Below are 25,950 nucleotides of genomic sequence, written 5' to 3'. Positions count from 1 at the left end.
CATACCTTCTGATACCAGCATGAGGTACGCAACAGGCTGGTGAATTGTGGGTGCTCAGGAAAGGATGTGTTGTGAGGCTAACCAGAATATCCACACTCTGGGTAGCCCAGCATGGGCCAGCAGGGTAGTGAGGGCAAGCACATTGTGCAAGGCCATTTAGGAGAATGGATCCCACTGCCATATGTTTATTCTAAGCTGCAGATGTAATGAAGGGTACTATAGGAAAGGGAGTTATGTCAGCCCCTCTTATGCTGAGTTTCCTGCTAAGGCCACTGAGTTGACAGCCATCATAGAAGAGAAAAATCAGAGCCTGTGTGAAAAGGATGAGGCACTTCTCCAGAAGGAGCAGGAACTTCGACAGCTGGAAAAAGGTGAGGAGTCAACCCCTGGCCAGTAAGCGTCATTAGTGAGCCAGCCTGTCACAAAGCAGTGTGCAGTCACTAGCTCACACTATACTCCCACTGCCCTAGGTCACAGTTCTGCCCTGCTGCAGATGCACAAACTGCAGAGGGAACTAGAGGCCTTGAAGACTTGCAAGGCTCAGGAGGCAATGCCAGCCACAACAGGAGAGGACTGCCTGCCACTGCAGGGCCAGGAGCCACTTGTGAGAGCTCTCCCTATACTGGAGGGAGGATTTGGGGTGGGAGTGGGGGGGGTGCTCTGCACTGTTAGGGCCCTGCTTTTGTGGTAAAGGTGCTCAGCTGCCTAGGGGGCTTGAGACCTATAGGACCATCTGTGTGCAGCACCTATGTGGTGTGTGTATATGCCAGTTGGTCACCAAAAGTCAGTAGTTTGCCTGGCAGGTACTGGATGGAATCTTCTCATATGGGGCTGGCACTCCTTCCCCACAGACCTGCAGCTCACCCTCTGCCTTTTGTCCTATTGCCCCTATCCTGTAGGTCATTTCAAAAGCCATGCAGAATTCTGAGTATGAGCTTCCAGCTGCAGAAGGAACTCCAAACGGTGAGGTTGGAGCCAGTGATCTAAAGCAGCTACAGAAAGAAAAGCAGGACTTAGAACAGCAACTTATCGAGAAAAATAAGGTGAGGACACCATACCTGGCTACCTATGCTGGATCTGTTCTAGCCCAGCCCTCAGGCCAGCAGCCCAGCTGTTCCTCCTCATTGCTATTACCTCCTCCCCAAGTCTGCCATCTTTCCTCTAGAGGTTGGTGCTGGTTTTCTCATGGCTCTCCCCCCACCCCACTTCCTGCTGTCCTGTAACTCTTCTCTGTAGACAAGGCTGGCCTCAAACTCAAATCTGCATGCTTCTATCTCCTGAGTGCTGGGACTAAAGGCATGTATGGCTTTTGACCTCACTCCTCAGACCTACTCTGCTTACATCTCTCTCAGTGCAAATTGCAGTCCGTGCTGAGTGTAATGACCCACACCTGTAATCCTGCACTCTGCAGACAGATACAGAAAGGCCAGGATAAAGGCCAGCCTGGGTTATGGAAAGCTTTCTTTAAGACAAGACCACACTGTATAGCCCTGTCTAGCCTAGCACTCACAGAGTTCATACCTTTCCAATGCTGGGATTAAAGGTATATGCCACCTCAACCTTGAGTCCTGCTTTCAAGAATGGCCATGGGGAAATTCAGTCATGGTAGTATGCGTCTTTAATCTCAGCACTCTGGAGGCAGAGGCAAGTAGATTCATCTGAGTTCAAGGCCAGCCAGGGCTCTGTAATGAAACCTTGTCTCAAAAAAGAAAGGGGGTGGGGGAGGTAGGGGAAAGAGAGGAATGAAATGGGGCTCAATAATAGAATACTTGACTAGCTAGCATGCATAAGACCCTGAGTTCCATCCCTAGCATTACAAAAATAAAAATAGAAACTCAGTCACAAAGTAAAGCATGGGCATCCCCTAGAGTTACTAGCCCATTACAAATTACCACTAGGAAGCCAAGCATAGTTACACATGACTGTAATGCCAGTACTTAGGAGGGGGACACAGGAAAGTGGGAGTTCAGTCATCCTTGGATACATAGCAAGTCTGAGCCAGTCTGGTATATATGAGACTCTGCCTCCCCCACCCTACACACACACACACACACAACCACTGGGGAAATAGTAAGTGAAAGTGAAACGTGAAAAAGAAAAAGCTGGACATTCTCATGTACACCTGTAATCCTAGCACTGTGAATTCAAAACCAGCCTGAGCTGCTTAGGAAGATCCTGTCTCAGACACAAAATAGAAACAAATTTTCACTCTTCAGTACAAGAATCAGAGCATAAACTAGAAAGTCTAAGAAAATTCTTATTTTGCTCTTATAGTTGTAAGATCTCATTCATATATATATATAGATATATAGGTATATCTATATATACATATAGTTTGTCTGTTTGTTTTCTTTGAGACAGGGTTTCTCTGTATAGCCCTGGCTGTCCTGGAACTCACTCTGTAGACCAGGCTGGCCTCGAACTCAGAAATCTGCCTGCCTCTACCTCCTAAGTGCTGGGATTAAAGGCGTGTTCCACCACTGCCCGGCATCAGAGATATTTTTATTTAAGACTTTTCCAAGGTACTGGAGAGACAGCTAAGCAGTTAAGAGCACTGTTTGGGTTTAGTTCCCAGCACCCACATGGCAGCTCACAACTCTCCTGTGTTCTGAGACAGGATCTTCCTAAGTAGCTCAAGTTGCCTTTGAGTCACAGTAGTTCTCTTATCCCAGCCTCTCAAGTGCTAGGATTACAGGTTTAACTCCAGTTACAAGAGATTCACTGCTGCCTTCTGGCTTCCATGAGCTCCTGTATTCAGGTGTAGCCCATAAACAGAGGCAGGCACACAGACATACACAAATGGTTTTGGTTTTTGGCTTTTTTTTTTTTTAAGATTTATTTATTATTATATCTAAGTACACTGTAGCTGTCTTCAGACACACCAGAAGAGGGCATCAGATCCCATTACAGATGGTTGTGAGCCACCATGTGGTTGTGGGATTTGAACTCAGGACCTCTGGAAGAGCAGTCAGTGCTTTTAACTGTTGAGCCATCTCTCCAGCCCCACAAATGTTTTTAAAAATAAATATTTAACAATTTCTCATTGAGTTTGATCCCTGTCACTGAGGAAAATAAAATTCCTGTGTTACAGATTATAAAGTTTTAAATTAGGAAAGTGAAGCTCAGCCTTTCTAATGAATGATGAGATGTGTAGTAAACCACATTTAAGCCTTGTAATAAAAAACCCACTGGTTACATATGAAAATAAAGGGGCTCAGTAGTTAAGAGCACACTTATCCAGAGAAGCTGGGGTCAATTCCCAGCACCCACATGGCAGCTCCAGTCCCATGAGACACCCTCAAGCAAAACATCCATATACATAAAATTAATTCTTTTTTAAAAAATGGAATATATTCTGCAGAGCCACTCACAGCAGCACTCTCAAAGTATATGAGCACTACCAACAGGCCTGAGGACCCAGCACACAAAGTTGGGTAGGAAGTGTACTGTCAAGAGAACAATAATACTGTGGCCCCTCAGGGGCCTCAGAAAGCAAGAGGTAGAACAGCAAGAAAGGAACAGCTGAGGGAGGGGTAAGGAGAAGGAGCCCTCAGCAGGGCCTCTGGAGACCTAACTTGACGCTGACAGCTGGCTTTGGGGTGGTTTACCTCAGATTATGAAGCAAATGCAGCAGAGGATGCTGGAACTTAAGAAGACTCTACAGAAAGAGTTGGTGAGTGCCCTCCACATAACCAGCCCTGCACACACACACACACCCTACTCCCATACCCTCCCTTGACTCTGGTCCGCCCGGGGTCCTTGGCTGCCTGGTGTGCTCTCTTAGTTGGTTGCAGAGATCAGGTGTGGACTGGTGGGAGTATGGCCTTAGATCTTGAGAAGTGTTCTTGTGACCTTGGGCAGAAGTCTGAGTCTGCCTTCTCCATACCTGCCTGTGTTCTCAAATAGATAGAAAAAATATGACCTAGTTCACTCCTCTCAGTTGACTTCTAGTCAAGGACCCTTTTACCCAGTGATGTAGACAGTCAGTCAAGGAGCAATATATGATCTCTGCTGGGGCTGGAGAATCCCTGTGATCCTAGACCTAGCTCGAGGGGTTTGACACGCATATCTCCCTCCCATTGCTTTTCAGAAAATCAGACCTGACAGTGAGCTTTTTGAGGTCCGGGAGAAGACAGGCCCTGAGATACCAAATATGGCCCCTTCTGTCACTAATAATACTGACCTGACTGATGCCCGAGAGATCAACTTTGAATACCTTAAACATGTTGTTTTAAAATTCATGTCCTGTCGAGAATCTGAGGTAAAGGCTTTCAAGCTGCTTTTTGGGGGATGGTGGTGGGGTGGTTTGTAGAGTTCTGCATGGCTTCCCTCTCAGCCCAGTGCTGCCTCCTATCCCTCATCCTTCAGTACTGACCTGCTGAGCAGATCATGATGGGAAGTGGCTCCTGGGAAGATATGGTTCCCTCTCTGAATTCTAGCTTGAATGCTGCTGAAGCTAGAGATGTATAAATATTCTGTCCACCATGAAGAGCAGGGTAGGATGTTCTCTTGGCTCTCAGTCCCCAAAGTGAGAGATGACTCAAAGCTGGAGCTACACCCATCACCTCATCCTCATGAACCAAGGAAACAAGAATGCTGCCATTTAGCCCCTTAACTGCCTGCCTACCCCACAAGGCCTATGGCAGCAAAAGTGGGTTTTGTTTCAGGCTTTTCATCTCATAAAAGCAGTGTCAGTGCTGCTGAATTTCTCACAAGAAGAGGAGAATATGCTCAAAGAGACTCTGGAATATAAGGTGAGTTTCTGGGGTCTGCTTCCATTGCTGGACGAAGCTGATCAGGCAGTTGAAAGAACATTCTTTAGCCTAATGTTCTTTCCTTTGTCACCACCAGACTTTGTTCATCACAGCATTTCATTGATGGCACTTTTAGTTATGACTGGCACCTACACTTAACATTTTCCCCCCTGGGCTAGGCTGTAGCTCAGTGGTAAAGTGCTGCCTATTATGAGCAAAGTCTCAGATTGATCAACAGCACAGCAAACCCCATGAAATTGCTAAGGCACCTGCATAAATGCTTAAATGGAGTGGGAGGAACCTCTTACAGTTCACTGTCTTCTCATCAACTCTGTCTTCCTACAGTTTCTTTTCCTAAATCTGAGCTCTTGGCCCTGCACATTGGAGGCTTTTTGGTTACTCCTCTTACCAACTGGGATAACTAAAAGGCGAGGGCCATTTCTGCTCCCACTGCATTTAGTTGTTTCTCAGCTCAGAAGCCTTTTCTGTTCCAAATGCAGATGTCTTGGTTTGGATCCAAACCAACTCCCAAGGGCAGCATCCGGCCATCTATCTCCAACCCTCGGATACCATGGTCCTAGAGCCATCCAAGGATAGAGCTACATGGGCTGACACTCTTCCTGTGAAAAGAATACTGACACACCAGACTGGGTGGGTTTATACATCGATGTAACTACAGTATTTTGTACAAGTGTCTAGACAGTTTACAAGACTTTAGGCCCACCTCCCTGTAGACTGATAATGAACTTCAAAGGGAGCTAATTCTATCATAATGGTTATTAAATGAGAAGGAATCCTGGGCACTGCCCAGATTTCCACAGTGCTGCTAATATCCCAGCTCTGGCCAGCTGCAACTGAGTCCTCTATCTTTTAACATTAGCACTTAAAGATGACGTGATTGGCATGTCAGGTGAAAATTAATTATGAAGCAGAGGTAACAGGACTGAAGGTGGAGATAGTCCTTTCATAAAAAGCCAACTCAAGGGTGGTCTTTGGAGTCCCCTTCCACTAGCATGTTTGGGTTTTCATGCACTGTTGCCTCTCAAGAAAGTATCATTACACTTTGTTTCCCCAGCCACCTAGAACTTGAGATGTGTCCATCTCATAGGTTACGGGGCCAGTGTGGACTGATGAGTATGCAACTTTCCAGTCCTGAGAAAACTAGCAAGCAGACGGAATGATCTCTCCGTATAGCACCAAATACACTCAATTGCCTTCTTAATGAATGTACTCGTCTTGGATGGGTTGCTGGTAAACCATTTTAAAACTATTTTTATAGCAAAAGTTCTTCGCTATTCTAAACATGTCTTCTGTATTATAAAATCCATTTAAAGATGAAAATCAGAGCTTCAAGTCTTTCTAGTGCCAGGACATATGCCCCTTTGTAATTTTTCTTGCCTTCTGTGGTACCTGCTCTCTAAAGCAGTAGTTTCTCCAGCTTTGCTCTGAATTCTCTCATATTACCACTGAGCAAATGCCAGTCACACTTCTACTTAAGAATAACCTGCTGAATTCAATGGAAGCAGGCTGTCCCTCTCCTACCCTCGTTATTTCTGATGACACTACATTGATATATAGCACTCAGGCAGCCCAGCTGACTTCCACACTTGATAGCACACATGCCTCCGTTTTAGCTGATAGAAACTTACATTCATTTTTACACTTGATCTGGATAAGCCACATCAGATCCCAAGGGAAGCCATTTGATTGAGTTTGATGAAAGTGTTTCACTAGCGAGTAAGCCAATAATTGGAGCTTTTAAAGTTACCATGTATCTAGGTAAATTTATGTTCTTCAGCTTAAAGGCAACATATGCATGTACATGCATATAATGTGTCATACAGAAATCGAAGTTTTGTAGCATTTGCCTTCTAAGTCTAAATCAGGATGGCATTGCTTTGGCTGTGGCTCTTCTTACAGGAGTTTCCCTTTAGGGTGCCACTTCCCATTTAGTGGGGACATGAAACTAGAGCCCCACTGTTATGTGATTTTACAGAGGAAGATGTAGCTTCTCCAAGTAGGATTCCTTCCCTTCCTCCTGTCCCAGGTAAGAAACCCCAGAGGACTGAACAGTCCACAGCCCTCCAGAAGCAGCTGCAGTTCCAGCTTTGGAAGCCCTTTCTACACCTTAGGTTTCTCAGGCCTTTGAGCTGGTATGTCCGTCTGTCTATCTGTCTCTCTCACACTCGAGCACACAGACACCCCTGCCTGCAGGTTGTGTTGTGGCTGTGGGGCCCACTCGTTTAGAATGGCTTTCCTGCTGCATGTTGAGCTCCTCCAGCACTAGGAGAGTGCAGTAGCTATTCCAAGTGGCTTCATGCACTTTACTTCCATAAACTTTATAAGAGACAGTGTGTAGCCCTTTATAGATGAGCACTGGACTGTGATCTTACTACCAATGTAAATAGGGATAGTATTATCTAAAAACTGCTGTAGCAGAATTATTTGTGGTGCAATACTTTTTGATTAAAGCTCTTCAAGATGCAACTACAGTGAGTTTTACTTGATAAAGCTCAAGGTATGTTTATTTTGATGTGTCAAATGTAATCCTTCGGGGTTTTGTTTTGGTTGTTGGTTTTTGTTTTTTTTTTTTAAGCCAGGCTCTTTCTGCAGAGCCCGGCCTATCTTGAAACTCAATTCTGTAAAGCAGGCTGGCCTCAAACTCAAGAGATCCACCTGCCTCTGCCTCTGCCTCCAAGTGCTGAGATTAAAGGTATGTGCCACCATCACTCAGCTTTGTACTAAGTATCATATTTCTAGGACTACAGATTTTTTTGTCTTTCAAAAGAAAGCAAGTTCCTCAGATTAAAGGTGAATAAATATGTGATTTAATGATCCATGGGCTAATCTTACCTCTCAAGCATCAGCGGTTCTACAGAGGATCTAGGAAGGGCAGGGCCAGTGGTGTTTTGGCCACAGAGCTGCAGGAATATGACTGGGGGCCTCTGCCACCATTTAAGCTGCAATTATGTACTCAGGAGCACTTGCTTATGACTAAGAGCTGACTGCTATTACTGGGGTTTAAAACAGACCCTACATTAGGAGACAGTGACCAGAACTTGCCCAAGACTACACCTGTAATCACACAAATGGATGACTTTTGAAGCCTCAATCATTAAAGGTTTGGCACTTTATTAAATAAGCTCCAAAATTACATACAAATCAAAAGAGTAAGAAAAATAAACACTCAGCAAAAGGTCTCTCGGTAGCATCCAGCACCTCTGTAGTTGAAATATGGCACAGCTGTGTCGTCGCCCTGCTTGCTTTCCCCCTCCCCCAGGGATGGCAGGACAGGGACACCTGTACTCCTTCTACATCAGCTTTCCAAACCCAACTATCATCATTCATTACTAACCCTTTCTTTTCCCACTTAACATACAGAGAACACACCGCGATGAATAGACTAATAAGCCAAGAGCTTTATTGATGCAGCAGGCACTTTACAATGAACCCAAGAGAGCCTGTCTTCTCTGAGAAGACAGGATGTCTGTACAAACTCTCAGGTTTTTCCGCTTCAGAACCCAAGCTCTCCTTTTCACCACAGCCTGTGGATCTGCACCTGCCCAAACAGTCCCTCCCCATTTCAAACAGACAGTGCTCACAGGTACACCTGACATAATCTGGCCAGTCAGCCTGATAGTCAAGTGTTGGTTCTGTGTTAACTCTGTAGACAAAGGCAGACATTCTGATCCTGCAAAGAATTTAGGAATCAATAAGACAATTTCTCCCTCCACCTCAAAAGTAAAATACATTCCAGAAGATGTGTCCTGAAGTATTTAGTTGGGAGTTCTAGGAAGATGGTCCATTGTCAGTCCCTTCTTCACCAGCCTGGGCATCCAAAATTCTTCTCAAGGTAACAGGATTTTTTTTTAAACAGTCTTTCTTGCTGTAAGAACTCTTATAATGGAGCCTAGTCCTCCTACAGCTAAGGCCTGTGGAGACAGGAAAAGGAAACATGTCAAATGGTACCTGACTGGCCAGCGGGGAGCTTTACTCACCTAGAGATGAGGACACATATTCCCAGACCTCAATCCCACTATGTCACAGGCTTGCTGAAAGAGATCAAGTTCTAGAGAGAGCCCTGTCCTAGAGTCAAGGTTCCCAAAAGCTTCCAGCTCTTGAAGTAATAGAACTAGCTTGGGACCACTGTCCCCAAGCATACAACAAAAGCCTGAGTTTCCTTGTAACTGACCTACCAGTAAAAGCAGCATTCTTAAAAGTCAATACTGTCAAGGGATATAATTCATTCAGTATATGATCACTTGCCTAATCCATGCCAGAGCCCTGGTTCTGTCTCTACCATAGGGAAAAATCTCAGGCTAGAGATGTACCAGTTGGTGGGAATGCATTTAAGCCCAGGATTCCACCCCCAGCACCATGTAAAACTCATGCCTGCAATCTCTGCACTAAGATCAAAAGTTCAAGGCCATCCACAGTTTAAAAAAACAAATTTGAGGCCAACCTGAGCTACATGAGACTCTTACAAATCTCATGCTGAACCATTGGCAAGAACTGTGTTCATCACAGTCTGGAACACATAAGTGGGGGGTATATTTGCTAAAGTGTTACAGTGCTGGGGTGTACAGTTGACAGAGGCAGGACAAAAGTTTGACACATGCCTTGGTCCTCTCTCCTTCAAGAAAAGAACAACAACAACAAAAAACCTTTTTTGATTGGCGTGAATGAGTCCAATTTCTGCCAACTGCTCCTTCTGGCAGTGAGACTGAGCCTACATTTTTAAAGATGTCTTCAACTCCTTTTCAGCAGCTCTCTTCCACAAGCAAAAGAAACATATTGAGGCCCCAACTAAGCCCTTCTTACCTCACCATGCCACCTGCCCCTGTCCTATATCAAGGGTAGTTTTCCTGCCTAGCCTAAAAATCCACAGGTAGAAAGCAAAAATAATATGACTGCAAGTATTTGAAGATCCTCACTAGATGCTTTCAGGGTAAGGAGAATGTTCAATGTCAAAGTTTGGGCCTGCCATTCCCAAATACCCATCAGACCATCCTACATCTGTTCTGAGTCTGGCCTCCCATTGTGAACCCTGGGGGAACTGCAAGCTACAGTGCAGCAATGCAGTCACGTACCTTTTCATGCCACTGGAGTAGCACTGCACTGCTATTTTCTGTAGGCTTCTCAAACCCTTTATAAATGTACTTCATTAGCAAATCAATGCCATTTCTGTCCAGTGACTGCACAGCCTGCTCAATTTCGCTGCTCTTAAAGTTTGTGAGTACTTTCAGGACTACACCCTGGGCTCGTTCCTATAAAAGAAGGAAAAAGTAAGTGAGGCCAGGAGCTGCAATCCTAACACTACTGAAGAAACCAATAGACAAAACATGCCAGAAACACCAACCCTTTCTAATTCATCCCCGATAGAGCTACATAGGTGAGCTAAACTTCTTTGGCTTTAATTAAATTTCACTAATTTTTACAAATAAGTGACTCCACTTACTGTGGAGAGAACAAGTAGTTTATTATAGGTAATATGACTTTTTTTTGGTGTCAGGGTTTGAACCCAGGATCATACATATGCAAGCTCTCCCACTGGGCTCAGCCCAGCCTCAAGCATCACTACTTCTGATACATCAGCAAGGCCTTAGACTTTACAGATGACAAGGTTATCAAGCAACCCACTGCACCACTATCTGAGGACTGCCAGATGATTTCGGTGAAAAGCAATGCCATGTAGCAGCACACTCCCAGTGATGCAGAGTTACTGTCCAGGCCCCGGGGAGTTCAAACTGCTGCTAAGGACACAAAGTCCTGATCCTGACAGCTGTAGCACAACCTCTTTACCTTCACAGCTTGATTCTTGGTGTTGATTGGTGAGTTCCGCAAAGCTGCATGGAACGCCCGAAGCATGTCCCCTGTGCATCAAAGCCAGTTAAGGATGGCTAGGCTCAAGCATGCCCATGCTTTCATTAATGACCTCCCTTCATACACAGCTCCAGAGTAGTTAAAGGGATCTTATCCATACCACGCACTGCCTCCCGCTGGCCTCTTGCAACCAGGCACAGGCTGCTACAGCCTTGACCTTTCCTGAGCCACAGGAAGGAGTAGAGGGCAGTGCCCTCTGCCAACCTGCAAGCTCTTCCTGAAGTATCTTCCTGAAGCTTCCTCCTCAAAAAACGGCCCTCTTTTGTGTTAGAATCTAATAGAGCCTGAAAGGAAGAGTATTAGCTCCAGACTCCCAATACCAAGTTCTCAGCACAAAAGAAATTTCTTTGACTCAGAGGGCAGAGAATAAGAGACAAACATGGGAGAGAGAAGATGAGGGAGAAGAGGAAAGAAGCAAGGGAAAGGGGGCAAAGGTATTTGTTCCAGAGAACAAGGACAAAGGACTGCCTCTGGATAGAGACAACAGATGGGGTACATAGGAAAATGGTGCTTTATAAAGGTAAAATAGGCCAGGCAGTGATGGTGCACGCTCTTAATCCCAGCACTCTGGAGGCAGAGGCAAGTGGACTGTTGAGTTTGAGGCCAGTCTGGTCTATATTGAGTTCCAAGGCAGCCAAGATTATACAAAGAAACCCGCCAAAAATAAAAGTAAAGGTACAAATGAAAACCCATGTTAGAATGTGGTGTTTCATTTTAACTGAGCATGTTAATTACATGAGCCAAAGGGGGCTTTTGATTACTGAATTTCAATACTTTGATGGCTGGGCCTGGGTAGGAGTAGGAATAAGCCAAATAAATCCAAATAGACTTTAGGGGCTGGCTTCAGGAATGCAGTCTGGTTAACACGGTCCACCAAAACCATGCCTGCCGTGTTCGAGCTGGCCAGAGTCCCTTCAGAGCCTACTTGCACATGCTCAGTGCTAGGCACTGTCTGCTTTACAGGATCTTCATGGGAAATCATGCACAAATGGACTGCAAGGAGTTCTCACCCTCTCTCATTCTAAAAGGGAATAGAAACACACACATCTTAATAGTTTTGTTTTTCAAAGCAGGGCTTCCCTGTATACCCCAGTCTGTCCTGGAACTGTAGGTCTGTAGACCTTGAACTCAGACATCCACCTGCATCTGCCTCCTGAGTGCTGAGATTAAAAACAGTCAATGCTACCACCACCAGGCTAGACATAACGCATCTTCACTCTGTGCCTCTTATCAAACAGCTAAAGCAATCAAGTATGTCAAATATACCTCTCAGGCTAGGCCTAGTAGTTCATTCCTTTAAATCTCAGCACTTAGGCAGATTCAAGGCCAGCCAGAGCTACATAGTTAAAACATGTCTCAAGGGGGATGTCTGAGATAGGGGGTTGTCTGTCTTCCAAATCAGCAAGGTCTCACTTTGGCCCACAAAATGAGCCATTTGCTCCCTTTCCCCACAAGCCTTAGATAGAATCCTAATTTCACATTCACTGCTGAGTTCTGAATACCCAGCACACTGAAGAAAATTACAATCTAGGTTATGTCCCCAAAGGTTACACCTATTTTAAACTGAATTACATCAGCCAACTTTCATTTCCTCATGTGAAACACTGGCTTAAGCCAAAAAGCTTCAAAAATAGAACAAGGAATGACTCTGCCCAATCAGGTCTTTACTTTTGACCATGCAGCAATGCCCATGTGTGAACAGCTAGCCTCTGGTGCAAACCTGAAGTCCCAACTTCCCTAGTGAGTACCATCTTGAAAAGCTATTCTGTACCACCAGGCAAGTCACTTCCTTACCATGTTGGAATGGACCTACCTTACAGAGTGGACAGGTGCCCCACCCTTTATCTTTAGTTTTCTTTTTCTTTTTCCTCAGACAAACAAGAACTAGTCCTGATACAGCCACTGATAACCCTCCACCCCATAACTTTTCTAATTCAGTATCCCCAGGCAATAAGCAGGGTCCCATAAAAGCTTAACAGTACACATGAACTAACAATCATTTCATTCACAAAAGAGATGAGAGGGAAAGGCAGAAATGATGTAACTAGTCCACAAGGATGAGAACGTTAGGCTTAGCACTGCAGCCTGTCAAGCAGCCACTGACAACCAAAGGCTCACAAATGCTGGGTACAAGAGGAAGCAGAGAGGCACCTCTGCAATCATGTTTACTAACTAGCCTCCATACCCAGATAGTGTCCAATAGCTTCAGACAACAGGCTGAAGAACCCACCAGACCATTCTCAGCCATGGCCATTTTAAACCAGATGATTCTTTGATGTATGCTGCAGGATATTTAGCAACCTCCCTGGCCTTTACCCTAAAGTTTCCAGTAACATCCTAAAACTATCAAAATGTCACCAAACACTGCCAAATTTCCTTGAGGAGGGGTGAAAAAAACTACCAAATCACTCAAAACCACTGCTCTACCTACAGTCCTACTTGAAGGACCAGAAGCTGTTTCACTGAGAAAGAAAATGAACTACAATGGTACTTTAAAACCGCTGGAGTGGAGGGAAAAAAAAATCCTCCCTGGGGGTTTTGGATCCAGGACCAGATACAGTCACATCTCACCTTATTCTACAAACCCTCTAGGACAAGAGCCTGACTTCTGCCATAGAGATAATGAAACTGAGACAGAAGGGAAATTACTTGCCCAAGGTCACAAAGCTACAATTCAGAGCTGCCTTTCAAATCCAAGCCCTCTCTACAATCCCCTGCCCCTCCTACAACCCGGGCCCAAGTTTTGGAGTACACCTGCTGTGTGTTTAGTGGTACACCTGTTGAGGTGGTAAGACCAACATAGTTGTCTCTATCATTTAAGAATGCTGAGGTTCGGGCTGGTGAGATGGCTCAGTGGGTTAGAGCACCCGACTGCTCTTCCGAAGGTCCAGAGTTCAAATCCCAGCAACCACATGGTGGTTCACGACCATCTATAATGAGATCTGATGCCCTCTTCTAGTGTGTCTGATGACAGCTACAGTGTACTATATAATAAATAAATAAATCTTTTAAAAAAAAAAAAAAAAAAAAAAAAGAATGCTGAGGTTGAGAGAGTGTATGACCAGCAGAAGGTTAAAGCAGGTTAGACAGTGCCTGTGTGGATGCACAGCAGCTTTCTATTTCCACACTCTGCTCTTCCACAAACAATTCCCAGCACAGGCCTGAGACCACCACCACCTAATGTCCCCCTAAACCTCTTCACTATTCTCTCCTAAGACTCACATGAGGGTCTATAGACTGAATGCAATGATTAGCACCTGATAGGGACTCAATTACTACTTCCATCCTTCTCCCTACCTGGGCCTGACATCTGCTAGGGTTTCACTCTCCTCTGCTAGCCTCCCTTCTCCCAATCCCGAGAGGTACACTCTCCATAGTAACAAGGCTTCTGACACTGCCATGAGTGTAGAAGCAATCTCTTCTATAAGCTAAGCCAATGCCTCTAAGCTGCCTAAGAAAGAAAGAAAGAGAGAGAGAGAAGAAAAAACAGCCAGGGACTTCAGCAAGGCCCAGCAACAACACCAAAGCAGAAGCTGACAGATCCCAGTCTCTTCATCAATATAATTAGGATTCTGGCCCAAATGCATCGTTCTGGAGCCTTGTCAACAGTACCTGCACATAAACCAGTCAGTACCCTGCACCATTCTAAAAACCAATCTTCCCTCTAGGGGCCTTCTCATGACCCAATTTAACCATCAGAATGGTGCAGGAAATAAGTTTGAAATCTCCACATTTCAAAAACATATTCTTGTTCAGTCTAAAAGGGTTGTTTTCAAGATATATTAGAGGAGCACTATAGGACTCCTCCCAAAAGCGGTACACCTGACTTCCCAGGCTGAGTCAACTGATTAAACAGCCAGAACCTGATTTATATACAGCAAGAGCCTCCAACCCTACCCTGGCAAGTGCGGGGGAGGGGTACACACTTCCTGTCAAGCTATTTGAATAAAGAAAAAAAAAATCTTCCTGTGAGAATAAATCAGTTTCCTGTGGTGCTCAAACTGCTAAGAGACCAAGCCAGCTGTGACAATCACCTCTATTTTTACTCTTCTGTTCTAAATGCTTGTTTTCTGTGGCCACCAGCAGTCATTTTCAGTCGTGGGGAGCCACTTTTACATTTGACACTGTATGGTGTTTTTGAGCTCTGAATCACTAGCTTTTTCCACGCTTTCTGCACAAGGCGGTTAATGGCAGAGTCGCATTACTTGTTGAATGTACTTGGTCCATAAAGGCGCAAAACCCAACGTGCTGAGGAAAGTGGCGACAGGTGAGAAAAGGTAGCAGGCCATATCACACCTGAGGGCTGGACCTTAAAGCACACCTCCCCCACCTCCGCCCTCTAGTCAGTCTTCCTCCAACCATCCACCCACCTATTTTCACGCCGGGCTACAATCGGGCCCAAGAAAGCCAGTTAGACAAGCGCAGTAGGGCAGTGGCCCTGGCTGCTCAATGAATCCAAGGTGGTTCACCTCGGTCCCTCCTGAGGGCAGCACCTGGGAATGACCCCGCTTACTATAAGGAGGGATAAAGGGATACCAAGGCCGATGCACGGACACCCAGAAGGATGCGGAGCGCAGCAGAGCAGAGGGAGAGGAGCTCCAGGGCTGCGCTGCTGAGAAAGGCGTAAGGCCAACCACAGACCGGGAGAACCTGGGACTGACAGGAGCCGGGAGGGGCTGGGGTTGGGCGGAGGACCGGGAGACTGGGGCTGGGGTGATCAGGGTGCGAAGGCCGAGCCGGGCCGCCGCGCCGGGAAGGATATTGCCGCAGGAGCCCGTCTACCTCGCAGGGGTCGGGGCCTGGCTCGCCCGCCGCCGCCGCTGCCTCTTCGTGCTCGTCTACGAATTTGTTCTCGTCAAATTCGTCGATATCCACGCGGCGGAAGCGTGAGGACAGTGTGTTCCGGGCCATGGCGGGAGCGCGGCGGCCACTCAGCCGCCTAGGCTTCGCTCTTTCCCGGCTCCCCTCCGCACCGGCTCCGCTTGGGGGCGGGAAGCGGCCGCCAGGCACCGCCTCCCCTCCTCCGCGCGCAGCCGCCGTCGCCCGCCCACTTCCGGGATGCGCCGGAACCGGAAGCTCTTGTGGGCGGAACTGCGCCGTGGGATCGTGGAATGCTGATGAAGTGGTGTCAGGCGTTGCAGCCGTAACTCTGTCCTCTCCGAAGCCGGGCTGCTGGTATAGCCAGCGCTTCTGTCCGCTCCGGAGGAAGAAATCTTAGAGCTAAGGGATGGCAGGGAGTGACGCGCAGTGCCGGAGTCTCTTAAGCACTGACCCACAAGAGGACCCACTTTGTTAAAAGTAAACGGCTTTAAAGGCGTTGATGTGTAACCCAGGGGCTGGCAGGACGCTTGATAACATCCTTTCTTGAGGATGTAACGACTCCTGCGGGCGTTCCGAAAATTAAAGAGGATTCTGTGGCCACCTGTACTCCTGACTGAAGAGGCATATTTTAGGAGGCGAAAGCTGCAGAATCCCCAGGATTCTTTCTATTTCAGACGTAGGCTAAAATGAATCTTTTCTTGTAACTATATGAAAACTATTTAATAAAAAATATTAAAAAAAAAGAAAACTATTACATTTTAACCTAGTAGAACTCGAGCAAAAAAAATTAGGTGAGACATGGTTTTGCTCCTGCTACACATAGCGAGTAATGTGGCACATGCCTTATTCCAGCCCTTAGGAAGCAGTGGCAGGGGGTTCTTGTGAGTTCTAGATAGTTTTGACTACATAGTTCTAGATCAGCCAAGACTACAGAGTGAAACCCTGTCGGGAAATTTAAAAAAGAAAAAAAGTGCTATTCTTGGAGACCTGGGTTCAGTTCCCAGCATCCACATAGCAGCTCACAGTGCTCTGCGACTCCACCTCCAGGGAGATCCAGTCACCTCTGCCGGCACAGCACATACATGGTACATGTAAAATTTAAAAATGTAAGGGCTGTCTTAATTACATCAGGGATGGCAAAGTACAGTGCCTGTAAGTTTTTTGTCTTCAAAGATGGGGAATGTAATTGGGAATTCAAAAATATTGTGAATCCTGGGTTTAATCCTAGCACTACAAAAAATGTCCAGAAATATGATGTATATTTGTAACTCTAGTAGAATCCTGGTCATCTTTAGACTTCCATTTAAAACTAATCCACACTCGGTTCATTTCTCCTTATCCCATTTACAAAAGGCTTATTCATTCTATCCAACCAGTATCCCCATCCTGGGCCTGAAAAGCATTAAACCCTCAGAGACCTTCAAGACTGGCTCTGGAAACAGGCACACAAACACATGGCTTAACTCAGCTTGGTACTTAAGAGCACTTAGGATACAAGGGTACGCTGCTACACTTGGGATGGGAGGTGACTAAAAAATGTTCATTACAGTACCTTTTTTGTTTTTTTGGTTTTTGGTTTTTTGTTTTGTTTTGTTTTGTTTTGTTTTCTCGAGACAGGGTTTCTCTGTATAGCCCTGGCTGTCCTGGAACTCTGTAGACCAGGCTGGCCTCGAACTCCGCCTGCCTCTGCCTCGCGAGTGCTAGGATTAAAGGCGTGCGCCACCACGCCCAGCTTTCATTACAGTACCTTGAGTACCTCTTCTATCAGCATCAAGTCATGAACAATTGAGAAACTGCTGGAAAAATGGGCAGCTGCTGAATGGAGCTTGGCAAAGAAAGGGCTCCAATTGGTCAGTTTGGTCAACTCATCACACAAACCCAACATCGTCTGCTTTGTTCTGATCTAGATGCTAGCGGTCTGTCTGGGACTGTAGGCAAAGGGTCATGTGCACTTTAACCATGTTATAATTTCCCCAATCTTTACATATCAGGTCTTGGCTGGGAGCTTTGCAGGTTTTCAGTTTAGTTCCTCTAATCCTCAAAGATACACTAACCGGAGACGCGAAGGGACTTGCCAAGATATAAACTGGTACTAGCAATAAAGCAAGACTCTGTTTCGGAGCTTTTATTTATTCTTGTATCAGTGCCGGGAATGCACACAGCTTTGTGCATGCCAGGGAAACACTACCACGGAACTAAGCTACCAGCACGATTTGGAATCTCTCTGGAGACGGTTTCATTAATATATCTTGGTGTAATAAAGAAGGCTTGAACTCCGGATCCTCCTTTTCCACTGCCTGGGCGCTGTGACACCGTGCCCAGACCTAAAGCAATAATCAGAAATCCCACAAAAGTCTGGGGATGAGATTTGTACTACTACATACCATCTCCGCAAATTCTTGCTGGATGACTTTATTGTTACCCTTGCCAGGTGGTGGCGCACTTTGGATACCAAACTTGGGTACAAAACAAGTCCAGGAGATAGGTAGGTAGGTAGGTAGATAGATAGATAGATAGATAGATAGATAGATAGATAGATAGATAGATAGATAGATAGATAGATAGATATGGAGGCCTTGTATTTAAAAAAGAAAAGAAGAAAAAAAGGATAGCGAGATGGTTAGGTCGAACCTGACCACTTGCGTTCGACGTTCGAGCGCCGAACAGTGGAAGAAGAGAACTCCCACAGGTTGTTCTCCAACCTCCATGCTCGCTGGCTCTCTCACATACACTTGCGAGGCATTGTGGCACTTGTACTGTCAGCATTAGGAAGCGATTTAGAATAAGACCTTGTCTCAAACTTTTAAAGAAAACCCTCACACCTCATGCCCTCCGCACCCTGACACCACCCGCGGCTAGCTCAGCCCCGCACAGACCAGAGAACTTCAAGCTTCCGAATAAAACCGAGGGAACAGAAGAACTGCAGCCTTCTCTGCGCTGCCTCCAGCCAGCCCGGTGTTGCTCATCGCGAGACTCAGTTTCCCCAGCTGGGTCGCTTAGAGACCAGCCAACCTTAGGAAGGCAGGACTTCCGGGAAGCGGAGGGCACCACGGCCGCGGCTGCGCAGGGGCGGAGCGGGCCTCCCAAACCGCGACGCTATTGGCCGTGCCCGGCGCCACCCGGCAGTAGTTGAGGAAGTCGGCCCCGCCCTTTCCTCTTTCTCTCGAACCAGGCTGCTTCAGCCGTGAACAACGCCGAAATGGTGAGGCTGCGGGAATCGGGTGCCATCGGTCGCCGGGGACACGTGGGGACAGTGGCGCGGGGCGCGGGGCGGACGGGGGGAACTCAGAGAGCAGCGGGGGCCGGCTCAGGCTGCCCGCCCTCGCTTACGCCGCGGCCTCTGGCGCACCGTCCCTCCTGGGTCGGCCGGGGACGAAGCGGGAGCTCCGTGACCCATAGAGTCGCTCCTCATTGCAGGCCAAGATTAAGGCTCGGGACCTGCGCGGCAAGAAGAAGGAGGAGCTGTTGAAACAACTGGACGATCTGAAGGTGGAATTGTCCCAGCTTCGGGTCGCCAAAGTGACAGGCGGCGCCGCGTCCAAGCTCTCCAAGATGTAAGTGGGCCTTGAGGTCCCAGCTGGGTGCTTCCCCTTCCCTGCCTTGGCCCCTTGAGCCATTTCCCCTCGACTGTCCTTGGCCAACTACTGTGGTGAGAGAATAGGGCATTCCTTGAAGGGCCATGGTGGTGCCGCCTCACATGGGTTGTAGTACGGCTGGAAGCAAGTGGTGACGACAAGGGAGGGAAACTTGAAAAGAGACGCTGAGCCCATGTGTTCCAGTCACGAGTTGATCTCTTATCACCATGACTAAAATCAGCTGTTCGTGGCCTCTGCCTGGCTTCAATGTCCTCTCTTCACACCTGTTCTCTTTTCTCCAATTTGTGATTCCTTACACTGAACTAGGTAACTTGAAGGCATGGTCTCAGTCTCTGGCCTTTGGGATAAGTTCTTGGGCCAAATCTGCATTAAGTGTCCACGTCTATCTGTTGACAAACCTGTCCTTATCTCTAGATTTCCCTCCTGGGTGGCAGAAATGAGGGCCTTGTGTTGGAGGGGTTAATGTGCCTACCTGATCTTCACTGCCATCTATTTTTATAGACGAGTCGTTCGCAAGTCTATCGCCCGAGTCCTCACTGTTATTAACCAGACTCAAAAAGAAAACCTCAGGAAATTCTACAAGGTGAGCACTGGCCAGGAACTGTTGTGGAAAGGGTATAGGGTACAAGGGACTGGAGGACTGGGCCTCAGTAAGCTCCCATTATGTGGCTGAGTTTGCCCAGTTACCAGCTTCCCGAACTGACAGGAGTTCTTGGTGTCAAAGGGTCAGATGTGGCTGGTCAGGGTGGCGCAAGCCTTTAATCTCAGCACTCAGAAAACCAAACCCAAAAAAAAAGTCGGATGTGAGGGTGGACTGGACACTAGCTTTGAACTCAGCTGTGTGGTAGTTGTTGGGTTAGATTGCTTTGTTAGAAGATGGAACTGGAACCCTAGCCTGAGGCAAAGCTAGCTGTTCAGGGTGTCTGTCTCACAGCCAAGCACCTGCTGTTGCAAGGCTTGGAAAGGTTGCGTTGCCCAAGGACACCCACAGTTGCTAAACAGCGACCCCCAAAAGCTTCTCTTTGGAGCCATATCATGAGGACATTAAGGGTATTGCTGGGATAGTTACAAGATGTTTGTTATGTTAGTGTTGTCAGGCAGTGGTGGCACACGCCTTTAATCCCAGCACTTGGAAGGCAGAGGCAGGAGGATTTCTGAGTTCGAGGACAGCCAGGGCTACACAGAGAAACCCTGACCGGGGGTTGGGGGGAAACGTTCATGCTTTCAAACTCACATGCTGTGCTAGGAATTTACTTCCTTTGACCATGGCTGGTCTCCGGAAGAATTGGGGTAGGGGGAAGCTGTGTCATTTTATAGTTGAGGCCATCAGGTGGAGTCTTTTACTCAGTGTTGGGTCTGGCTCATCACAAAGTATGACTTCACTGCCCACAAGGGACTTTTTTTTTTTTTTTTTTTAACTTAGGCGGGTCTGAAGTTCGGTTTCTGAGATGCTGGGGCCCAGACACCCATCACTCAGCCTGCTGAGTGGTGTAGGACGCTTACCTCACCCCTGCGCAGTGGCGTTTGAAACTGTTTGTGCTTCACTGCTAATGCTGACATGTGTGGCCTTTCAGCTCATGTGGCTGGAGGTGGAGGCTCTTTATTTAGGTGGTGCTTGGGATTAAGCCATGAGGCAAGTGAGTGACCCTGCCCTGAACTACCTCCAGTCCACAAGGAGCCGGGGTAGGAGTTCTGGGGGGTTGCTTTCTTTTAGACCAGGGTAGCCTAGAACTCCCAGAGGCCCTCTGCCTCTAACTGGCCGGCTCGCAACAGTTGGGATTGCAGGCATCCTGGTGTGTGAACTCTTAAGTGTTGAGCTTTGTAGTCTGTCCACTCTGTTGTAGAATGAACAGTAGATGGGTGTGTTTGGTGACTGCTCAATGGGCAGAGCTCTAAGTGGGTGAATGAACTTGACATGGCTGAAGGCCTATCTGATGTGGCTCCATGTCCCCGCCCATCCACCCACCTTATCCTACAGCCCTTCCTAGGGTCCTGCAGAAGTGTGGTGCGTGAGGATTGAACCTGTTGTGCCTACCCCTCTGCAGGCAGAAGGAGGTCCTCATAGGAACCCCAAACCCCAATTACACTGTTGGGTTTTTGTTGTTGTTGGTTTTTTGGGGGGTTTTGTTTGTTTGTTTGTTTGTTTGTTTTTTGAGACAGGGTTTCTCTGTGTAGCCCTGGCTGTCCTGGAACTCACTTTGTAGACCAGGCTGTCCTCGAACTCAGAAATCCCCCTGCCTCTGCCTTCTCCCAAGTGCTGGGATTAAAGGCGTGCGCCACCACTGCCCAGCCCAATTACACATTTTTAAAGGCTTTGCATGCCCTGCTTTTCAGCAGGCTGCTGGGAGCTTGCTTTGAAGCCTGTTGCCTCTTAAAATTCTTGATGGGGCTGCTTCTCACCATGTAGGGGTCTGACCCACAGGATCTGGTCCCTGAGGGTGGGTACTAAGGGACTGTTTTATTTTGGAACCCTTGGGAAGGGCTAGGACACAGAGGAAGATGAGAGCTCCCTTAACAGCTCAGGGTCTTACTTGTGTCTGGGTGACTTTGACCAAGCCCTGGCCCATGTTGCCTAGAGCATTATGAGCCATGCCTGGTGGGTCAGCCGTTTCATTGTAACCACCACAGGGCCTGATCTGTGTGAAGTGCCCTTTCAGTTGTGCTAGGACTTTGTACTTACTCGCTGGTGGGTGGTGCATAGGAAAACTGAAGTTCAGCCCCTCTGGCTCTTGTAGTCTTGAAATTAGGGGGTTGGCTATGCAAATATTAGGCCTGCCAACCTCTGCTAACCTTATTTGACGGCCCCCAGCTGAAAGGCTCTGAATGTCCTACCATTTGCTCAGAGAAGTCCCATGTTCTCATTTGCTTCAGCATCTTCCCAGGAGCCCCTGGTGCTCAGACTCACCCTGTCATTTCTGTCCCAGGGCAAGAAATACAAGCCCCTAGACCTGCGACCCAAGAAGACTAGAGCCATGCGCCGCCGGCTCACCAAGCACGAGGAGAAGCTGAAGACCAAGAAGCAGCAGCGGAAGGAGCGGCTGTATCCTCTGCGCAAGTATGCAGTCAAGGCCTGAGATGACAACGACAATAAAGTGCGAGACTGACTGGCTTTCTGCTTCATGTTTTACATTGGCCGCCTGGGGCTGGTTGGGCGAGGTGGGGGGCCAGGTGACCACTTGCCTACAGCAGATAACAGCCTTGTTATGGAGTAGGATAGGGTAGTCCCTGCTGCAGAGATCTGGTGGCTGCTTTCTTAGTTACCTTAGGCCTGTGCGTAAGCTACATGGGAGAGGTTCTCGACTTTGAGCAGACTTGTCATCTTGTCACAGCAGCCCCTGACACTAAGAGTTTGCCATCTGGGGTGAAAATGCAGGCATGGGCCACATCCAGCATGCCCTGTCAGTGACACAGCGGCAGTCAGGGTTAGTGATTCCTGTTAGTCCTGGACACCCTGTCTTTGTACTGGCCATAGTGTCTTACCTTTAGGGTCTCAAGGCATTTCCCTGTGAGGCAGTCCCAGACTTTGACCTAGAAGTAAAAACAGGCAATAGAGTTGGGAGGTATCAGTGGTCTCAGACCCAGATATGTCTGCGGACAAGGTCACTAGAGATCAGTATCTGGGTCTTGTCCTTGCCTGTGTTATTCATGGGCATTTCTGGTATGGCTGGAACCTCTGGAAAGGTGAGGCGGAGGTTTATCTGGGCTTACCGTACGAGAGTAACCAGCACTGGCTAACTTCAGTTCATCAGGAGAAAAGGCTAGACTATTCACCCAAATGGTATGGCCCTTGAGCTGAAGAGGCAGGTTGTTGGTTGTAGGCTTCCAGACACAGATGGTCTTGTCCCAAGAGCCAGATGCCTAAAGAGACATTCCTGAGCTCAGTGACCCCCAAAGGCAAACGGGCTGGCCTTGGTCTTGGAGCCCCAGTCAGCCTAGCTTACCAAGAGACCAGATGCTGAGTAACACAAACAACTGATGTTGCCAGTGTGGCCCTCCAGATTGTGGTAGGACACAACTGGGGTGGATGCCCGCAAGTCCCATATGTGCACAGTCGAGTCCCAGGAACCAGTGGCCTGTGGGTAGTAAGGAGTATGAAACCGCCCTTGCCACTCAGATGGCCACTGATGCAGGGTGTGGTGGGAGTAAAGCTCACCAGAGAATCCGAGGTTGGAGAGAAGTCACTGCTCTGGATGGAATCACAATGCCCAACCAAGAGGTGCACCCTGCGGCCAGACTGTAGAGAGAGTCTGAGCTGCAGGGGTGGAGGGGCCTGGTTGCTCCCAAACTTCCCAGGCATTGCCCTTCCTGCTGTGGCTTTAGCTGGAACCTGCATCTGATTGGGTGTGGGGAGAGAGTAGGGGAGGCACTAAGAGCAAAGGGTGTATCTGGTCCCCTCTGAACACCTGCATCATACCTGCACTTCCCAGACAATCGCTCTCTTGTCCCAACCACCTGATGCCAGCTGCTTGGAGTCCGGGCTGAAGCTGACAGTTTCCACACTCCTCTGGTGACCTACAGACACCAGCCCAAAGGTGGGAAAGAGGACGGGACAAAGTCCACAAAGGAGCCAAGGTGGCTCCTGCCCAAACTGAATACTTACCTTTCAGCACATGTAGACACTTGGACCTTGCCACATCCCACAGGCGGATGCTGTGGTCACTGGAGGAGCTGGCAATGAGGCGGCCATCGGGAGAGAAACAGCAAGACTTCACTGGGCCTGAGGCAGAGAACACAAGGCACTGTCCTGCCCTCCAGGTCCAGATTTGTTATCTGTAGTTCCAACCACAAGGCCTGGCCTGAGCTGGGTTCAGCTGGATCTGCTTGCCCATCTGGGGGGCATCGACCAATCTAGATCCCTGCTCCCAGAACCATACTCACTGCCCCAGCTAGGGTCTTTGGTGTGAGTCACCCTCTACCACCACTGCTTCCTGGATCTCAATAGGTCAGGTACCCTGCTTGCATGGCAAAGTCCCGTGTCAAGGGTTGAGGTAATAGGACCAAAAGCAGTCTGACAAGTTCACGTGGGTGACCTTGACAAGAGACTGACTGGAATAAGCCTTTCAAACATTTATCCCGCTCTGGGGAAGCTCCTAGAGGTAAAACTACATCGGGAGGGGTGTGTTTTATGAGTAGCTCTGCTGCAAGAGCCCCTGAGTGTTAGGTTTAGTGTCACCCTATCCAGCTGCCTCTGCTGGACTCCTCCAACCCAAAGTCCTATGTCACCACAGGAGGCTCAATGTCAGCACAGAGCCCTAGAGTCTCTCCAGCCATGTGCCTGAGCCTCACCTCTGTGGCCTGCCAGTCTCCATAGCAGTCGCCCACTCTTTGTCCCCCATACATACACACAGCCATCATCTGAGGCTGTGAGCAGGGTCCGGCCGTCAGGAGAGAAGGCAGAGCAGTTGACCTGAAAGTACAGGGCAAAAATAGTCCTATGCCTGTCTGGAGTCATTTGTCCTCTCAGCTCTAACCATCCCTAATCTGTCCAGGAAGCCCGGGTAGGGCCATAAACTCCAGGTCCCACTCCACAGCCATGCAAAAGCAAGTTCTAGGTCAAAAATTGACAAGCTCAAAGTTAACCCTAAGCATTGAATCTAAGCTAGAAATAACGATGCACACCTTTGAGCCCAGCCCCAGGGAAGACTACTGCCTGAAGTTTGAGACCAGCCTAATGCTGCCTCAAAAGACAAAGCAGATCTGTGAGAGCTTGAAATCTTGTTTACGTGAAGAGTTCCTGGGAAAACCCGCTACATTTCTAGACCAGGCTAGCCTTGAACGCAGAAATCCTTCTGCCTCTGCCGACCGAGTGCTGGGATTAAGGGCCTGTGCTACCACCGGCTTTAAAAAAAGAACCATGCAAGCCGAGCATTGGTGGTGCACGCCTTTAATCCAAGCACTTGGGAGGCAGAGGCAGGTGGATTTCTGAGTTCGAGGCCAGTCTGGTCTACAGAGTGAGGTCCAGGACAGACAGGACTAACAGAGAAACCCTGTCATGAAAAACCAAATAAACAAACAAACCATGCATGGGGAAAAACCTGGTGCTTACACCGGAATCCCAGCACTAGGGAGGCAGGGGCAGATGGATCTCTGTTCAAGGCCAGCCACATAGTGAACCCTGTCTCAAAACAAAAAAGAAAAAATAAACCTAGGGTCTATTCTTGAGTTGGGGTCTGACCCCACCAAGCCTGTGTAAGAAGAGCACTGGGGCCTCACCTCCCCGTGGTGTTGACCATAAAACCTCACTCTGCCCACGGCCAATCTTGTTGGGGCTCTGATGTTCATGGGCGCCCACTCCATAACCCGGAGGGCTCCCTCCTAAGCGGGCACCAGTCCCGTCGGAGGGGCCTCCGTTCCTAACAGGGCAGAAGGGAAAGGGAAACTGTGTACAAGAAGTCTCCATGGTAATGGGGCGGGGCGGCGCAGCCGCAGTGGGGGAGCTCTCTGAGCCGCCTCCATGGAAGGTGGTAGTGAGGCGAGCACTTTTAGGTTAAAGTGGAGGTAGAGTAGCAGGAGACACCAGAAAGAGTCTTCCAACCTTGGAACCTGCCTGCTGGCCAGATCCAGAGCTCCTCTGGCTGTCGAGCAAGACTTTGAGCAGAGTAGCCTCTAGAGGGCGCGCTGGCCCCGCGCACCGGGACGCAGTGTACCGCCCCAAGGACTCCTTCCTCTCACAGAGCAGGATTTAGCACAGTCCGTAGTTAAACACGTGAGAGCCTAGCACATGGTAGTACCCACGAGCCGCCCTGGGACTGAGAACATCTTCCTCTACCTCCAGGGTGCAAGGAGCAGGAGTCAGAGTGTGCCTAACGCAGGGCATGAAAAATATGTGTCAAGTCTATGCTAACGTCTGAGGGTCCGGGGCTGGAAGTACAGGAGGGAGGTCCCAGGAGCGCTTA

General features: G+C 48.1%; 4 protein-coding genes across 12 annotated transcripts in view; 2 read left to right on the top strand and 2 right to left on the bottom strand.

Moving 5' to 3' along the window:
* Golga1 (golgi autoantigen, golgin subfamily a, 1) overlaps positions 1 to 7,589 on the top strand; it is a 49,397-nt gene extending 41,808 nt beyond the window's left edge. For 2 of the 7 annotated variants that reach the window (NM_001290649.1, NM_029793.2), the window contains 7 exons: positions 269 to 371; positions 471 to 604; positions 900 to 1,043; positions 3,614 to 3,673; positions 4,091 to 4,261; positions 4,668 to 4,754; positions 5,255 to 7,588. In NM_001290649.1, the coding sequence (NP_001277578.1) occupies positions 269 to 371; positions 471 to 604; positions 900 to 1,043; positions 3,614 to 3,673; positions 4,091 to 4,261; positions 4,668 to 4,754; positions 5,255 to 5,335 (780 nt within the window). In that variant the 3' untranslated portion in view covers positions 5,336 to 7,588. Of the gene's footprint in view, positions 1 to 268; positions 372 to 470; positions 605 to 899; positions 1,044 to 3,613; positions 3,674 to 4,090; positions 4,262 to 4,667; positions 4,755 to 5,254 lie in introns of all 7 variants that reach the window. The other 5 variants (XR_001783203.2, XR_866026.3, NR_110968.1 and 2 more) reach the window with 5 other exon arrangements.
* Positions 7,590 to 7,865: 276 nt separating this feature from the next.
* On the bottom strand, positions 7,866 to 15,678 carry Arpc5l (actin related protein 2/3 complex, subunit 5-like). 3 transcript variants are annotated; one of them, XM_006498391.2, is made up of 4 exons: positions 15,174 to 15,393; positions 10,557 to 10,627; positions 9,845 to 10,021; positions 7,866 to 8,686 (listed from the first exon to the last, which is right to left on the bottom strand). In XM_006498391.2, the coding sequence occupies exons 2-4, from the start codon at positions 10,620 to 10,622 to the stop codon at positions 8,624 to 8,626; spliced, it is 306 nt and encodes a 101-aa protein (XP_006498454.1). In that variant the 5' UTR covers positions 10,623 to 10,627; positions 15,174 to 15,393; the 3' UTR covers positions 7,866 to 8,623. The 3 variants fall into 3 exon arrangements, with proteins under 3 accessions (XP_006498454.1, XP_006498452.1, NP_083085.1); XM_006498389.4 differs by lacking the exon at positions 15,174 to 15,393 and adding an exon at positions 15,420 to 15,678 and having other exon boundaries at positions 7,867 to 8,686; NM_028809.1 differs by lacking the exon at positions 15,174 to 15,393 and adding an exon at positions 15,400 to 15,605 and having other exon boundaries at positions 7,872 to 8,686; positions 10,557 to 10,629.
* Positions 15,679 to 18,612: 2,934 nt separating this feature from the next.
* Rpl35 (ribosomal protein L35) lies at positions 18,613 to 22,163 on the top strand. Its single transcript, NM_025592.3, has 4 exons — positions 18,613 to 18,660; positions 18,876 to 19,012; positions 19,556 to 19,637; positions 21,979 to 22,163. Exons 1-4 carry the CDS (start codon positions 18,658 to 18,660, stop codon positions 22,126 to 22,128), a joined length of 372 nt encoding a protein of 123 aa, NP_079868.1. The 5' UTR covers positions 18,613 to 18,657; the 3' UTR covers positions 22,129 to 22,163.
* Wdr38 (WD repeat domain 38) lies at positions 22,160 to 25,435 on the bottom strand. The gene is made up of 9 exons (NM_029687.3): positions 25,268 to 25,435; positions 24,341 to 24,461; positions 23,655 to 23,771; positions 23,469 to 23,566; positions 23,208 to 23,288; positions 22,996 to 23,127; positions 22,763 to 22,912; positions 22,535 to 22,582; positions 22,160 to 22,450 (listed from the first exon to the last, which is right to left on the bottom strand). The coding sequence occupies exons 1-9, from the start codon at positions 25,349 to 25,351 to the stop codon at positions 22,370 to 22,372; spliced, it is 912 nt and encodes a 303-aa protein (NP_083963.1). The 5' UTR covers positions 25,352 to 25,435; the 3' UTR covers positions 22,160 to 22,369.
* Between the last annotated feature and the right edge of the window lie 515 nt (positions 25,436 to 25,950).

Source organism: Mus musculus, chromosome 2, assembly GCF_000001635.26.
Source record: "Mus musculus strain C57BL/6J chromosome 2, GRCm38.p6 C57BL/6J".
NCBI lineage: Eukaryota > Metazoa > Chordata > Mammalia > Rodentia > Muridae > Mus > Mus musculus.
The sequence above is the reverse complement of the archived record's forward strand: the minus strand, read 5'-3'. Positions and strand labels throughout refer to the sequence as shown.

Bases quoted from the DNA above. Each gene is read 5' to 3' on its own strand.
- Arpc5l (NM_028809.1), bottom strand. From the start codon at position 15,548: ATGGCCCGGAACACACTGTCCTCACGCTTCCGCCGCGTGGATATCGAC. The intron at 10,022-10,556 runs GTAAAGAGGTTG...CTTCTTTTATAG, and splicing joins CCAAGAATCAAGCTGTGAAG to GAACGAGCCCAGGGTGTAGT. The intron at 8,687-9,844 runs GTACGTGACTGC...CTGTCTCCACAG, and splicing joins TACTCCAGTGGCATGAAAAG to GCCTTAGCTGTAGGAGGACT.
- Rpl35 (NM_025592.3), top strand. The intron at 19,013-19,555 runs GTAAGTGGGCCT...CTATTTTTATAG, and splicing joins GCGTCCAAGCTCTCCAAGAT to ACGAGTCGTTCGCAAGTCTA. The intron at 19,638-21,978 runs GTGAGCACTGGC...TTTCTGTCCCAG, and splicing joins ACCTCAGGAAATTCTACAAG to GGCAAGAAATACAAGCCCCT.
- Wdr38 (NM_029687.3), bottom strand. From the start codon at position 25,351: ATGGAGTGGGCGCCCATGAACATCAGAGCCCCAACAAGATTGGCCGTG. The intron at 23,772-24,340 runs GTGAGGCTCAGG...TCTCTGCCTCAG, and splicing joins GAGACTGGCAGGCCACAGAG to GCCCAGTGAAGTCTTGCTGT. The intron at 23,128-23,207 runs GTGAGCTTTACT...TACTACCCACAG, and splicing joins CTCCAACCTCGGATTCTCTG to GCCACTGGTTCCTGGGACTC.